Below are 16,525 nucleotides of genomic sequence, written 5' to 3' on the forward strand. Positions count from 1 at the left end.
GCAGGCTGCTCTGGTTGGCACAATTTCTTACACATTTCTCTCCTTGCTAGGAGATATAGGAAGAAAATCAGCTTAAATTGGGCTGATGTCATTCTTTCCACCTCCCCATCTTTTCATGGTACACCAAATAAAATTGTTGTGTGGCTTACCTCCACTGGCACTCCTGAGACATCTGATATTGTTTTACCCACTCTCTGACAAAAAACCTCCAAAACAGGGCAGCTGGCTAACATGTTTATATCATCTGTACCTTGACTTCCGCACCTATTGTTACTCCTTCTGGCTTTAGCCAGCTTCGGTGGGAACCAAAAGGCTCTGTAGAAGTGAGCAAGTGGTTCCTTTTTAAAGGTGCAGATTTCACTACTAAGTAAAGTAAGTTAAACAATACTTGCCATAACTTCCCCAGGTCTACGTCCAGCAAGCATCCATCCCAGACATGGTGTGCTGATTTCATGTTCCCCTCTGCTACGTCTAATAGGAGTTGATACCACAGGGCCACCTGCTTCTTCCTTGTATTAGGATCCTGCAGTTCCTCCTCCATACTTTGGGTCTCTGAGTGGTCCACCAATGGTCTGCCAGCCAGGTGCTCAACTGATAATATTTGAACCTTGACCGTGTCCCCTTGGTGATCCTCGCCCAGGTGTCACACAGTAATGCCGTCCCTTCCTCCACTAACTGTCCCCACTTGGTTATTCCACATTCTGAAAGTGGTCTTGATAAACGGTCTTTCAAACACTTGGGCGTTCCTGGGGAATCCCATATTGGTGATAGCTTGCTATAGTATGGGATTCCTAGGAAAGATCTTATCTCAAACTATAGACCAGCAGCTGAGACAAAGCATTTCAACTGAACTTTTTTAAAGAACTTTGTTGCACCATACTTGTACAGGAACCCCTGTGTTCGAGGCATTTGAGCTGTAGATCACATGCTTTGCATACTCTTGCCATCTAGTGTTGGATCTGGATGTTCGCAAGTTGTTTTTGTTTGAAAAAGTCTTTCCAATCACGAGGTAAGTGACTCCTCCTTGTTGGATTGATTTTTTCTGGCATCGGGTTCGGACGTGTATTGAGGAGTTCCGCTTTAAAACTGTTTCTTGGGGTTATCCTCAGTGCGTATTCCACTCTACCCTCGTCGATATTCTTTCAAGAGCGTATCCCATTTCTCCGCATATCGTATCTGTCGAGGAAAACTCTATTTCGATCGAAGATCTTTGGAAGGGGCGTTCCGCTTAACCACGTCTGTCCACTTTGCAGTCAATGGAACAGACTCCATTCAAATTCTGCCCTCTGTTCCACACCAAGTACCTGCGCACTGACTTTTGCGAAGTGTGCAACGTATGCTTATCTCCGGAGCACAACAAACAGGACTGAGACACGTGCAGATCGTTCCGATCGAAGAAAATACTCCTTGATCGACGGGCTCGACGTCGCAAAATGCAAAACGTCAAATACAGGCCGGACATCTTCGGCGAAGTATCCGCGCGCGAATTTGACGCACAAGGGGCCAAGGAAGAACAAGAAGAACTTGCCTCCATTCCAGAATCGGACTCCGAGATGGAAGAAAACTTGCCACAAGGTCAACATCCAGTGAGTACCGAACGCCCCCTGACCCAAACTCCAATTCAGCCAAAACAAAAGGCTTCGATCCCACGCCCGCCTTCGGGCCATGGTCGGCACCAAGAAGATGTTTCTGATGCCCCGCCTTCTGGCTCGGCACTGAAAAAGGTCAATAGCTTTTCGGCTCGGGATCGAGTTGGCCAAAGTCTGGCACCGAGCCAAAACCTTCAGGCTTGAAGCCTAAAACTGCTTCGGAATCAAAATCATTGACACCAAAGACAAAGGCTCCTTCGGCAACAAAATCTTCACCGTAAAAGTCATTCTACCCCGGCACCGAAATCCTTAGGTGCCGAAACCTAGAACTGTTCCTCCAAGGCTGCAGGAACCGATTTTGGACGCCACAACACCCAAATCGGACCCAAAACAAAAGGAACTTTATATAAATCCAGATACAGGACGTGTTCTTACTAAATCACCTCAAAAAAGCAAAGTCAAGCGGCACCTTTTACCAAATTCCTTTGAAGAGGAAGAATGTAGGTACTAACCCCTCCTCCTCCTCCACCATGTTCCCCTACACTAACTTCCCCACCTTTGCAGCATTTACTGATTAAACCAACTAACTCTCCACCACCACGACCTCATGATGATGATGGAGATGGGGGTACAAAAAAACAATAAAAAATAAATACAAATAAAAAAAGGAGATGGGGGTACAATATTTTACCAATAGTCTCTTGGAAGGATTATAATACAGATTCACCTACAGATAACGACCCAGATCTTAACTGTGCAAAGCCCTCTCCTCCTGGCGACAATGTAGGATATTTAGAATTACTTGCTAGAGCTGCAGAATATCATGGGGTACAATTACATAAGGAATCTCTAGAGGAAGATTTGCTAATTGAAACGCTCAATAGCACACAAAGGGCAAGCCACACTTTACCTATGCTTAAAGGTATGATGAGACATGCCGATGATATCTTTAAAGATCCAATGCGTGCTCGCATTCTCACCCCCAGAATTGATAAAAAATATAAGCCTGCTCCCTCAGATCCAGTCTTTATTAAAGGAAAGTTACCACTAGACTCCTTGGTGGTCTCCAACGCCGGTAAACGGGCCAATTCACAGACTACAGGGGATGCTCCCCCTCCTGACTGAGTCAAAACTGTTGGACGCCTCCGGTAAACGAGTAGCCACCCAAGCAGCAAATCACTGGCGCATTGCCAACACCCAGACCCTGCTAACCAGATATGAAAGAGCACACTGGGGTGAAATAGAGCAATTGCTACAACACCTCCCAGAGGAGCACAAGACAAAAGCCCAGGATTTAGTCCAGGAAGGGAAACTCATATCTAATTCCTCAATTCCTTTTGTCACTCCTTCTACCGTGGAGGATCGAAAACCATGTCCTCAGACAATACTGCTGCCTCCTACAAATACAACAATTAATCTTCCTCTACAAGGGGCTTCTTTAGAGGAGGATAAAGAGGCAACAACAACAAAGGTTGAGCAGGGGTTCCACACCCCATAATTCCCCCTCCCCAAACAAGCAGTGACTTGCCTACACTTCCCCCGATCATTTAACATCTGTTAGGGGACATTTCCTACAATTCTTCCTCATTTGGCAATCTATCACCACAGACAAATGGGTGTTAGGAATTATCCAACATGTTTTTTTGCCTGGAGCTTACCAACAATCCTCCAAACATTCCACCTCATTATCACAAAATTTCACCAGAACATTTACATCTACTTCAGCAAGAGGTCCAATCTCTACTGTCCAAACGAGCCATTGAACCTGTGCAGTTACAACATCAAGGGACAGGCGTGTACTCCCTGTACTTTCTCATTCCCATAAAGGATGGATCCTTGAGACCTATATAATATCCTGCTCAATAATTCTCTGGGCAGGACATTAAGTACCCCAAAGACGAGGCCCTGTCATTGTTTTTTAATTGAGACCCTTAACCTATGCTGCCTGGCGAAGAATTAATGGTAAACACAGAGACTACACATTTCACAGTAAAAAATATGGCCATCCCTCTCGTACAGATTATTTGTTTATAGATTGTAAGGAGTCAGGTAGGATCTCGACAATAGAACAAATCCCAATACACCTTTTTGACCATGCAGCCCTACTACTAAAAATTAAGAATCCATACCAGAAAGGACGGGTAAGATGGATACTAGATAGAAAGCTTCTCTTACAGAAGGGAACAGGAGGGTTTTTCTGTTGGAACTTGCTCTGGGCCCCCAATCGATGTGACTGGGATACATATGAAGCCTAGTTTAGAGGGATCCTACTCGGTATATCCGCTGTTCAGGACAAATAGAAAAGGCTGAAGAAGGAGAACATGGAGGGGGAGATCTCCAAAGTGAAGCTACCTTGAAAGATAGCACCCTGGAAGCGAACTCAAGAGAAGCGTTAAGCAAGTTATGGACCTCCCTCGAGTTGGTTAATGATGGAGACGAGAGTGAAGCAGCAGTGGGAGGCCAGCAGGACTAGGAATTGTGAATATGGGGAAAATGTGGGAAATTGCTGGCATTGAGAGCAAGATCAGAAAGAAGCAAGAACCACATGAAGGACATATATGATTTGACAACGGGAGCCGCTCTAGTAGATAGTGAAAAAATTGAGAAGGAGTTCCACAGGTTCTTCCCAGACTTATATGAGAAGGATCTATGCTGTGATACTAAGAAGTTAGAAGAGTGACTAGAAAATAAACAAATGCCCAAGCTAACCTTGGTTCAGCAGCAATTTCTGAATCGTGAGATTATGGGAGAAGAGCTGTTGAGTGCCTTGAAGATATCAAAGAGGTAAAATGGTGGGGCCAGCCAGCATTCTCAATGAATTGTATACCGCACTGGTAAAAGAGGAGGCCCCAGTAAGAGTCAATTTGTTTAATTCCATTCATTTGCGTAGTTTGCCCATACCCGAGTCCTTGAATGAAGCTACAATCTCCCTGATTCTGATCTTCCAACCCATTTACAAAATGTATTTGCCTCCTGAAATATTCTTTGTCTATCCTCATAATTTTTTTTTTAAAAGACAGTAGGTTAGATTCTATCGTTGTGTGGTATTAAAAAAGAGCTTCTATGTAAGACTGATCTTTTTTTTGAGCTGCGTTCAGCACAAGTGATGCAATTTCAGAAAAGTCTTTACTCACTTCCAATCACTACTAGTTCAGTCAGACAATCTTAAACATTAACTTGCTAGCATGTTATATGTGAAGAAGAGATAGGACGTGTTGTTTTGGAGCAAAGCGTGAAATGCGCTTTATATCAAAACTCACATATAGAGGATTGTTGTTTGTTGATCCAGCTTATATTTGTCCAAGATCTGTTTCTTGGAGGTGGTGCCCAGATAAAGAAAAGTGGATGAACTCCTAGATTTATTGTAAAGTTTTACAATAATGAACTTTCAGCAATTATTTGATTGAATCATCTGTCCCTGGGCATTTCAGGCTAAATACCTTCTTCAGGAGAAATTAATTTAATGTAATGTATACATTTTTATCAATATCTATTTAATATGTTTCTCCCAACGTTCTCTGCTTGTGCCATCATCGCTTTATGTAAACTTTCTTAGTTAAATGGAGCAGATCTGTCATTCTTATAAGTGTGCACCACCACTATGAAAGACGCTTTTTTGACAGATTCAAGTTGAATTCAAATAGTCTGAGGGGTAGCAGGCTGTATGAAAATCGGAACCTCTGGAGAACATTGTCCTCAATAAGGATTGCAGATTACATTTTTAATTTCTTGATCCATGCCATGAAGCTCAACGGTTGGTTAGGACTCTAAATTTGTATTGCATTTTTAAAGAACAGCTCAGAAGTATTATATTTATTATGTTCACTGTTTAAGTGAGGTTCAGAGTTGTACCCTCAACTGAGATCTGATATTCCCACCAAATGAAACACAAAGTTACACGTAATGGTTTAAGGTTCTAGAAGGATGCCAGACAGTGTGGATTGAGACAGCAGACCTTCTGACAATCAGACATGATCAATGACCCTTTGTGAGGCATGGAGTATTACTTTGAGTTGCATAGCAGCATTGATTATCAATGTTTATCGCTTTGATTACACAGAGTAACCCGCCTGATCATAAGGTTCAGAGACATGGCACCGAAACAAACATCAACCTGCTTAGCTTCTGCACTGACCAGACAGCTCTTCCAACCCCCTTAACTGCTGAATCTTCATGTTCATAGGATCCACCAAGAACGGGCTTGGGGGTAAGGGTGAAGGTGCAGTAAATTAGCTGTGATCTTGACCGGGCCATCTTCAGATCTCCACAGATACAGAGTACTTCACACCAGAATATGGTGATTGTGTTGATACACTCCATTAATTATATTTGATCCAAGCAGTTCATTTCTTAAACCCAAAACCTTGATGTCTTGCAATAGAATTAACTTTGAAACACTGGCGCTTTCCACAGCCTGGATACCCTCACTTCAAAAGCCTTCTTAAAGATTTGAGGCACTATGAATATATTGAATAATGCTGACCTCGTGATAAGTAATCTATGTCCATTATAGACACTTGGAGTAAATGCATTTAGCATATTGATCGTATAATAATAGTGGGTGAAGGCTGATTTGAAATGCCCAAAAATCCTGAATGTTTTTAGGTGCTAGACGTTTAGGATTAGATTCCAGGACTAGGACTTCAACGATCCATCTGCTTTAGTGGCATATTTGACAGTGACAAGTTGGCCTGCAGTGAATATTCCAACTAGAGTTATTACCCAACAGAGAGGGGCAATACATATCATATCGCACTTCACTGGAAAATGTAATGCCATCCCTTCATGGTCATCTTAGAGCCACATTTCAAAGTTTAGAACCCTCATTGCATTTGGCACCAACTTGAGCCTACCTTTCATCAAATTAACCTAGAAGGTGGATGCAGCCCCGCAAGGTGGTCTTTTTTTAAACTTAAGTGTACTAGTTTTGCAGCTAAGAGCTTTATTTATTAGCCAACTGTGAAAACGAAGGTAAGATGCTCAATTTCAGTTAAGATTTATTGTTTTTACCTCATCCACAGCCTAGATCTCAACTGCTGTTACACTCTGGGTTCCCTGAGAATTCCCCACGGCTATGGAGCAGGATGTCACACTTCTTCCTCTTTATACAGTTACACAGACATGTACTTTTTTAAACATGTGCCCTAATAACAATTATTGGAAGCATAGAGGTTATTATAATATTATCAATAAGATCCAGAAAAAAACAAGAGTTTCATTATGAAACACTTGCTTGGAAAACAATACTTACATAGAGTAAAAATGATGAATAAGAAAACTTTCCAGCACACATTGTTAGGGAATACAGATTTTACATAGCATACAATGAAGAATAAAACATTTCTGCAAAAATTAACACTTACCAAAGAAGTAAGTGAACCTCAGTTGACTGCATAATCTTTGAAGTGAATCAGGGGCAATCTTACACGCCCACTTGTCTTAGTAAAGACGCTAGACTTGTTGTTGTTTGAGTTAACCAACTTCTCACTCCTCAAGGTATTTTTTAGTATTAAATCTTTTTATTGAAAGGTCATAGCACATACATAAAAAGCAGTTGTCCATATATCCCCCCGCTCGTTGTGTAGCAAAACCCACAGCTCAGAAGAAATGGGCAAGACCATCCCACACTGCAGGCAAACAACCTTAAGTAGAGAACAAAACATAAGCACACAAACCCCCCCATCCGCACCCACCCTAACCCACCCCTTCCCTCCCTCCTCCCATGTTCCAGGTCCACCAATCCACTTGTCCATGTGCAAACCATCATTAGTCCATCGCCGGTCGAACCACCTCAGAGAGACGTAATAAGCGCAAATAGCGGGGACAAGTAACCTCTCGAAATTCCGAGGCCAGTAGGGACAGGAATGGCTGCCACAGTTCTACGTACTCCGATCCCTCCCCCATCAATGTCAGGGAGAGCTTCTCCATACCCAACACAAGCCACAAACGGTGAAGCCAGCACTGGAATGTGGGGACATGCGCTGTGCGCCAGTGGGTAACAATGTTCTGAATGGCAGAGCCCAGCGCGATAGCAATCAAACGGCCTCTGGCGGAGCGTAGCGGATACGTGACTGGGTTTGGCAACCCTAATAGCACATAGGAGGGGAGGTGCGGGATCTCTGTATCAAAGTGTGCGTCCAACTCTTCCAGAATGTGCTTCCAATAATCTTGAAAATGGGCGTAATCCCAAAGCAGGTGTACTAGTGTGCCTATCTGACCGTAATCTCGCCAACATGTCGCATCTCTTGCATGATCCATCGCATGCAGCCGCTCAGGGGTATAATACCAATAGGTTGCAACTTTAGTGAGTGTATCTGTAAGCCCCATATGATATGCGGAGTGCCTGGCTCTATAACATATGCCCTTCCATTCCTTATGACTAAAGTCTCTCCCCAATTCCCTCTCCCAGTGTGCCCTCCCTGCGTTATGTGTGAGTGTATGTAGCTAGCAACATCTTATACAGTTCTGAGATGAGTTGTTTGTCCGATTTGAGTGTAATCACCAATACTCTTGTCGGAAAAGAGAAAAGGACATGACACCCTCCTCTGCATACAGGTGGAAGAGGAACCTACACCCGGCCGACCTCCATCATGCATAAGCCACGGAATCCATTCCCGGGGAAAAGTCAGGGTTATCCATTAAGGGGGTGAGCGGGGACGGGAAGGTGGTAAGCCCGTGCTTGACATTGGTATGATCCCAAACTCCCATGGGGACTCTGGTGATATGCGACGCATAAAGATTGGGAGGTCTGTGCTGCCGAAGAAGGAAGGGAATCTCCTGTAACGGGCGGCCTGCCACCGCCTGATCCTGAAAAAGCCCATGCTTCTCCGACTCCCATCTACTCCACTCCACAATGAGGCACAAATGTGCCGCCTGAAAGTATAAGAGCAAATCCGGGAAGCCAAGCCCTCCGTTCTCAGGGGGAAGTGTCGCCAGTCGCAACTTTAGATGCGGTTTCCTGCCCTGCCAAATAAACTGAGCCAGCTCCGTCTGCCTTAAGGTATTTTTTAACTGATGTTCCTCTCTGTTTTCTTTGTCTACCTCATCCTGTCCTGAGGATTCTATTTCCTCATTATACTTTTCAGGCCCCACACATTTGACCACTCTTCCTAAATACCATACCCTCCCATTCTGAGTTTTTATAGCATTGTGAAACTGTTCCATTACCCTCATTGGTTCTGTGAATCTAGATCCCTCTTTGTCACCAGTAGGACATCTCACTTTAACCCATTCACCGAGTTTGAAATCAATTAACTTTCTTTTATGTGTCTGGTCATAATGTTTCTTTCCTACATTCTGTGACTCAAGCTCTTTTCTCCTCTATGTTTGGTAAGTGTCTATCCTCACCCAACCTCTATACCACTTCATCCACCCAGCTGCTTATCTGAAATTGGGTCTCCTTCCCTTTAGTAGCTCAAAAGGCGTCATGTCATTGGATTGATGAGGAGTGAGACAATAAGCCCCCAACCTACACATAACCTCCTCCTTCCAACACAACCCATTGTCTTTGCTAGTTAAATGCCTTCCTGTCTTGTTTTAATAAATCTCTCTACTACCCCGTTAGTTTCAGGATGGTAGAGAGCACAGAGTTTGTGTTTTATACCATGGCATTCTAGAAATTCTTTAGTTTCTTTTTAGCAAAATTGTGTCCCCTTATCTGTCAACAACGCGTTGAGAAGACCTTCACACATGAAAACTTCTACCAGGAATTTGATAACTGTATTGGAACTGATATCAGACACCATTTTAATCTCTGCCCATCTTGAGAAGAGATCCACTTATACTAAAATATATGGAAAGCTCTTTTCTCCAGTCAATGGGCCAACTATATCCATCCAATGTCTTTCAGGTAAAGGACTACACACCATAGGTGAGGTGCATGACTTCAACACCTTGTCACAGGCTGCACATGATATACAATCTCTGACTACTCTACCCTCTGCTCCATCCATCCCCGGCCACTAGAAGTCTAGGCGTAACATCTATTTAGTCTTGGTAATGCCAAAGTGATCTTCATGTGCCAGGTCGAAAAACCTCATTCTTAGATTACTAGGCGGTATTCATCTAGTACCCCGGAACAGACTTCATCCAACTCAGAAAATTCCTCCCTGACCGGTTCCTCCACTTTCCCTTGTGTGTCCCATCCCTTAATTAGTTTTTTCTTGCACATTTATTAGAATGGGATCTGCTAATAGTTACTGTTTCCAAAATGTCTCTTCAATGGCACCCTTGGTTATAACATAGACCTCTCCTTTGGGTACATCCACATCCTCACTGTAGCTCATCTCACACAGGTTCTGTATCAGTATCTTTCACCAGACCTGGTAGGCAATCGGCAGCACCTAGAATATCAAAGCTAAACTCCTGAAGTTTTGCAAGCCACCTCTTTATCCTACTTGAGATTGCCATCAAGCCTTATTAGCTCCTGATGTTTTACCACCCACCTCTTGATCCTACTTGAGATTGCCATCAAGCCTTTCTTTAGAAATACTTCCCTTAAGCGGCTTATGGTCCATTCTCACCTTAAACGTGGTTCACCAGATGAAGTCTCTAAATTTATTAGGAGCCCATTATACCGCCAATGCTTTCCTCTCAGTCACAGTGTAATTGACTTCTACTTGTCTAAGCTCTGGAGGCAAATGCTATTTCTTGTTCACCTGAAGTATCTTCCGTTGCACTCTTGTTCCCTCAGAGACACTGCAATGGAATTCTCAGTGACCGAGGATTCCATGTGACACAGGTCATTCCCCATGGCTATTGAGCAGGATGTCACACCAACAATGCTAAAATTGGCTGCATATTGTCTTCTGCAGAGGCCCTGCTACACACCTCCCATCCCAAGTTCCACTGCCATTTTCCCTTCTACCAGCACCTTCCTTTCTAGCCTTCTTTATTCTAGCCCCGCCCCATACTATGCTATGCACTACCCCACTGTCACCCAAGGTGCCCATCTCCCCTCTTTGCACAGCTCTTCACTGGTTATAGCTAGGTTTGCGCTTTATATGGTCTCTTATATTATACATATTGGGGTGCGATTTTGCAGAGAAACGTATTCTATAACTTCTGTTTTTACTGAGATGATTATCTCAGCGCATTCCTAAAAATGTCATGTTCTGTGGTTGAAATGTCTAAAGGTATGAATCAGTTTATATGAGATTTTTAAGTCACATATAAGTAGAATTGCCTAATGTCACAATGGTTGAAAATATCTTGCAATTTTATCTACCTTTCCAGGCATCTTAAGTATTTATTCTTGAGTGACCTTCCGGGACTGAAAGAGAAAGACTCCACTGTCGAGAGCCTTAAGAAAGCGCTGCCGTCACTGGAGGTGGAGTTGGATCTCGAATAAAACCTATTTTTTTCAAACAAAAGTCTTGCCTAGTAATTTTTCTAATCATACATACTTTGATTATCTCCAATTTACCACATGCTCTTTGTTGTTTGAAAATACAGGTTTATTAATTGCTGTCTTGTTAAGGCGTGCCTCAATCCTTGTAGAGAGATTGACTTTAAACATGCAGTTCCTTTACTTTTACAGAATGCACCTTTTAGAAGGTAACTCGTGACTAAAAGATGTAAAGTAGGGGGCGGGGAACGAACAAGATTAGGCGTCGCCAGAGGTGAAAGTAAAGTATATTTACTATTAGCACTTAAACAAGATCACATCGTTGTAATAGCAGTAATAAGTAACCACCCATTCAATGAACCCTCAAATTTGAAAATACTTTTGTCTCCGCTATCTAACGTATATTGGAATTTTGCAGCACAGTAATCTTTCTTAAAGTCTTGCACCTGCAGGCCAGTCAGCCCTTAGTCCTTCTAACCTTATGCTAGGTTGGCCTTGCCCAAAACAGTTTAGATAATAATCCAGTTTAAAAACTATTTAGGGGCAATATCCTGAAGCGCATATAATACCCCTACCTCCATTATAATGTAAATGTAAATGTAATTTGGATTTGTATAGCGCCTATCACCCAGGGGTCTCTAAGCGCTGTACGAATACCGCTGTGGAACCCTTCCTGGCCTGTTCCTGTGAGGTGTTCACTCCTGGGCACCCCCAAGATGAAGCCAGGCATCCTAGCGTTGTTAGGGCCGGTGTGGAGATTAAGCAAGCTATTGCCCAGAGTTGCAGAGTGGAACCCATGATTAGAGTAGGCACCAAGGTGAGAATTATCGGGTCCGAGGACATTGAGCCCAAGACCCTGCCACGACAGGGATTGAACCCTGGTCCGGACCAGACCTCTGCCTCAGGGTCTGCCACTCTAATCGGTGAGCCACACTTCTCCACATAATCTTGCTGGACGTCAGGTGGCCATCACTGAAAGGGAAGACCATGTGGCCATCATCAATGGGATTATTTGTGCAAAACTGAATCAATTTATCAAGTCCTCCATTGTTATTTATATGGTTAAATTGCAGCATCTCAATTCTTCTCTATAATGGAAACCTGCAGGACCCCTCCGAATAGAACTTAAGGACTGTTCAGACTTCAAACCTTCAATGTCATTGAACATCCTCTAGAACAGTGGTCTTCAAACTTTTTAATGCCGCCTCCCCCCTCCCACCTTTGAAGGAAAAGAATTATCGCCCACCTCAGAATTTTTCAAAATTAAAATATTAAATTGCCAATGTTTAACTATGCCTTTACATATTTAAATATTGCAGTTACATTCTGTTACCATTTAAAAATGTAATCAAATACATGATTCCCAAACATACTATTCTGGCCAGGCAGGCCTTACTAACATGTACAAGTATCCACAGTGTGATTATTAGAAGTGGAGGATGTGGGGTTTGGAGAATATTTGGAGTCCCTTCCCTTTTGACACCTTCTTCCAGCTAGGGTATAAATGACAAAACATATTAGTGATGCTGCACATTTTTGTCCGCTTACAACAAAGTACTGTTATCAGCACAATGCTTCTTTTGGACAGAGCCTGGCGCCCCACCGTGGGATCATTTAGGGCCCGCCCCCCAGTTTGAAGACCACTGCTCTACAACAATATCGTCAGATGACTAACAGCAATAACACCTTGGAACAACTTGTCCCCCAGTAGTATACTTTGCTGTTCGTATTTCTGCATATAATCAGAGCTAAGGCAATCAATATTGGCAATAGGAGGAGTACCTTTCTTATATGCTTTCGAATACAATTAGCAAAGTAGAACTGCAACAAGAGTAATTTATTCCCTCGTCTGAAGGAGGCACTCACCACTCATGGAGTTGAAATCTATCTAATAGAGACTTCTAGCCACAGATTCCTTATCTTAGAATTATCCCCAGGCATCAGACTGGATCTGGAATTTTTTTGTGAGCACTACTCTGCAGGCCGGCAAGTGGCGTTGTTTGGCTCTGCAATGCAGCAGCACTCGCACCAGAAGTGATGTGCACCATGCCTAAATTGGTGCAATGCCAGAATGCTGACCTCAGCTCTTTTCTTTCTGCTCCATTCAGTGCAGACCTGGGACAGTTACCCCAGTCTTTATTGACTGACCCTTTTTCGACTTATTGTCAAGATTTTTTCAAGACCTCGTCTCCTTGTGTGTCAGGATTTCCACATAGAAAGCTGGATTTAAACTGTGTGGTGCCAGTCATAAACAGATTTCAGTGACAGACCCACATGTGGTGTGCCTCTGGTGCTTAGAGCGCGACCACAACACCAAGACCTGCGTCAACTGCTGGGCTGTGCGCCCCAAAGTCTAGAGGGACCAGTCCCTCAACCTCCTCGCTACGCGACACTGACGCTCAAGATCTTGGTCGAAATGAAGGTCCCAAGATTGTTGGTAGAGCTACTCCAGGCGCTCGTCGTCATGGAAATCGGGTAACTCCCACCGGCATAAGAAGAGCAAGAAGTCACAGAGATCTTCAACTTTATCACGTCCGTCGACAAGACGAGGGAGCATCAGTAATTGAGGCCTAGCTCTGTGGTGGAGCCGGTGCATGTGCCATCTCAGCACCTCCCTGTTTTTCTGGAAGCAGCAATGACCCCACCCAGCTACGAGAATTCTATGAGGCGATAAACCTCATATTTGGTATTTGGGCAGACCATTCCTGATGGAGTGGCTTCGGGCTCTGCAGGCTCAGGCGGGTCCTCTACCGCTCTTCTGCCAGCATGTTCACCCCCAGCACCACTCAGGCCCCTTAAATCAGGTGATGGACCCATATTTTCAACTTTACCTGGTGCCCGCTCGACACCCCTGCCGACGCCCCACATCAGCCCCTTTCCCTTCGTCATCCCTGACTTCAACACAGAGCTGGACAAGCTTCTCATGTCTGAGCCAGTGTCTTATTCTTTCTATAGGCCTTGATTGGATGATGATTGGGCAGGATCTGTGGACCCTTATGGTTACCAGTTAAAAGATCCAGAGGACAACTGGTAGGAGGATCTGGCGGATTCCAGTGGACTTGAGACCTTCGCAGACACTGGCCTGGCCTCTCCCTATACTATGACAACGAGAGGAGGGAGCCTCATTCGCAATGGTGGTGCGAATGGCGGTTGAGGTCCTAGACCTTGAACTACCCTCAGTGGCAGTCAAGACGTATGTCTTGACTCAGTTGTTTCAGCCTGGTGTTAACCCCATTCAAAGAAGCCCCTACTGAAACCCTGCTCTGGCTTGGCCCAAGCCCTGCATAGAGGGGTCAGTGCATAGGACAATTGTCTGCCGCCATCGCCCGGCCCCAGGGAGCCCCAGTTTCCTCATCCAGAACCCAACCCCGGACAGCTTGATGGTCCGGTCCTCCACCTCCAAAGTTAACCCAGGCGCATTCCCTACCACTCCACCAGATAGGGAAATAAAAGGCTGAACACCTTTGGGAATAGGATGGTCCCTTACACCGGGCTGGCACTGCTGTCAGTGAACACTGTGCCTCTAGAGCTAATACTCCCATACTATCTGGGGCTCGGCTGCACAAATGCCGCCCATGGTCTCGGAGGATGCCCTAGGCATTCTTTCGCAAGCATTTGCTGATGGGAGGGTGCAGCCAAGAACATACTACGTGGGCTGAACATGACTGGCTCACTGGCCAGAGCAATTTCATAATCAGTGGCCCTTAGACGCCACACCTAGCTGCGAACCATTGGCTTCTCGGGGGTTGTCCAAGTTTTTCTCATGGGTAAGCCCTTTGATGGCTCTTGATTGTTTGGAGAGAAGGCTGACTCAGCGCTAGAGCACTTTAATGACAGCAGAGCTACACCCAGCTCCTTGGGCCTTTTTATGGTACCTTGCCAACCCCAGTCTGCCTTTTGCCCCTTTCTTGGTCATGGAAGGGGTTTCCAACTGAGTCTTTACATGCCCAGCCACCCGGCCAGGAAACCGCACTATCTTTATGGCAAGGAGGCTGTTCCCACAGATCATGTCGGACAGACTGCCAGAGGTTGAGCCAGTCCACCACCCCTAGAAGCCGCAACCTCCAAACCCCTTTAGTATGCCCTTCAGCTAACATGGGCTGGATACCCCATCACCTGCACCACCAAAGGTCAACAACATCAGACCACTGGGATTTACAGCTCATTCAAAGGGGCTACTTTCGCCCCTTTGTGACCACCCCCACCCATGCCACTTACTTACGACAAGCTGACGTAGAACCATCCTCTCCTTGGTCCACCAGAAGGTGTTAGCTGAGGTGTTAGCTATCTTGACCAAGAGAACTATCAAGTAAGTACGGCATCAGAAGTAGGTTGTAGTTGCTATTTCAGCTACTTTCTTTGCTTAAGAAGGATGGAGGCCTTCATTCTATTCTAGACCTGCACCATCTCACTCTCTTCCAGAAAAAGGAGAAATTCCAAATGCTCATGCTTGAACAAGTCCCGTATGCCCTGAAGCAACAAGACTGGATGGTATTGCTGGACTTACAGAACTCTTATTTTCACATCTCTTCACGGTAGGCCAAGAGCAATTTCAGTTTGCCATGCTCCCCTTCTTTCTGCCTTACCACCGCCCCTCGGGTATTTACAAGAGTGATGGTGGTGGTTGCAGCTCATCTACGGCGGTCAGGAATTTCAGTCTTTCCCTACCTCGAACATTGGCAGTTGAAGGTGGGCTCACCTCAGGCAGTCATCTTCCATCTTCAGACTATAGTGAACTTCTGCACTGTCAATGTGCCGAAGTCACACCTCACTCTTTTTCAGATGTTCCCTTTCATTGGAGCAGTTCTGTATGCAGTGTTGTTTAAGGCCTATCCTCCTGAGTACAGTCAAGGATATTCAGGCTATGTTACCAATGTTTTGGTGTTTATCCTGGATTTCGGTGAGACTGACTCTGAGGCTTTTGAGCCCAAGATCTCCTGCATCCTTTTTGTGACACATGCCTGTTGGCATATGAGGGCTCTACAGTGGGACCTAAAGTCCCAGTGGGCATTGCATCAGGGCAATCTCTACTACTTGGTCCTGATCTTGGCAGGAACAGCAAAAGACCTGCAGTGGTGGCTAACGTACCGCAATTGGTCATGGGCAGATCCCGCTCACTTCCCCAACCAGAACGGACTTTGGTGACAGATGCATCACTTCTGGGCTGGGGTGGCCATCTGGGAGAGGTGGAGATCAGAGCACTCTGATTTCCAGCAGAATCCGAACTTCACATCAACGTATTGGAGCTGTGAGCATTCTGGCTGGAAATGAAGGTCTTTCTTTCTTCAGGTATGGGAAGGCTGGTACAGGTGTTCACGGACAACATCACCGCCATGTGGCATTGCAGCAAACTGGGCAGGATGGGGTCGTGGATCTTTTGTCAAGAGGACTGCGCCTCTGGGCATGGCTTGAACATCAGGGCATATCCCTGGTGGTATCTCCGAAAGCCAGGGCGGACAAACCCAGCTGTCGATGCTTAGCAGATCAGGAATGGCATCCATTCAGAGGTGGCACCAGGTGTGTTCCAAAAATGGGGAAAGCCTTGGGTAGATCTGTTCACCTCCACTGGGAACGTGCAATGTCAGCAGAT

General features: G+C 44.9%; 1 protein-coding gene across 2 annotated transcripts in view; it reads left to right on the forward strand.

The window, feature by feature from the left end:
- DMAC2L (distal membrane arm assembly component 2 like) overlaps positions 1 to 10,960 on the forward strand; it is a 126,486-nt gene extending 115,526 nt beyond the window's left edge. For both annotated transcript variants that reach the window (XM_086937296.1, XM_086937297.1), the window contains one exon: positions 10,824 to 10,960. In XM_086937296.1, coding sequence (XP_086793422.1) covers positions 10,824 to 10,938 — 115 coding nt within the window. In that variant the 3' untranslated portion in view covers positions 10,939 to 10,960. The remainder of the gene's footprint in view (positions 1 to 10,823) is intronic.
- Positions 10,961 to 16,525: the final 5,565 nt, after the last annotated feature.

This window comes from Lissotriton vulgaris, chromosome 9, assembly GCF_964263255.1.
Source record: "Lissotriton vulgaris chromosome 9, aLisVul1.2, whole genome shotgun sequence".
In the NCBI taxonomy this organism is placed as follows: Eukaryota; Metazoa; Chordata; class Amphibia; order Caudata; family Salamandridae; genus Lissotriton; species Lissotriton vulgaris.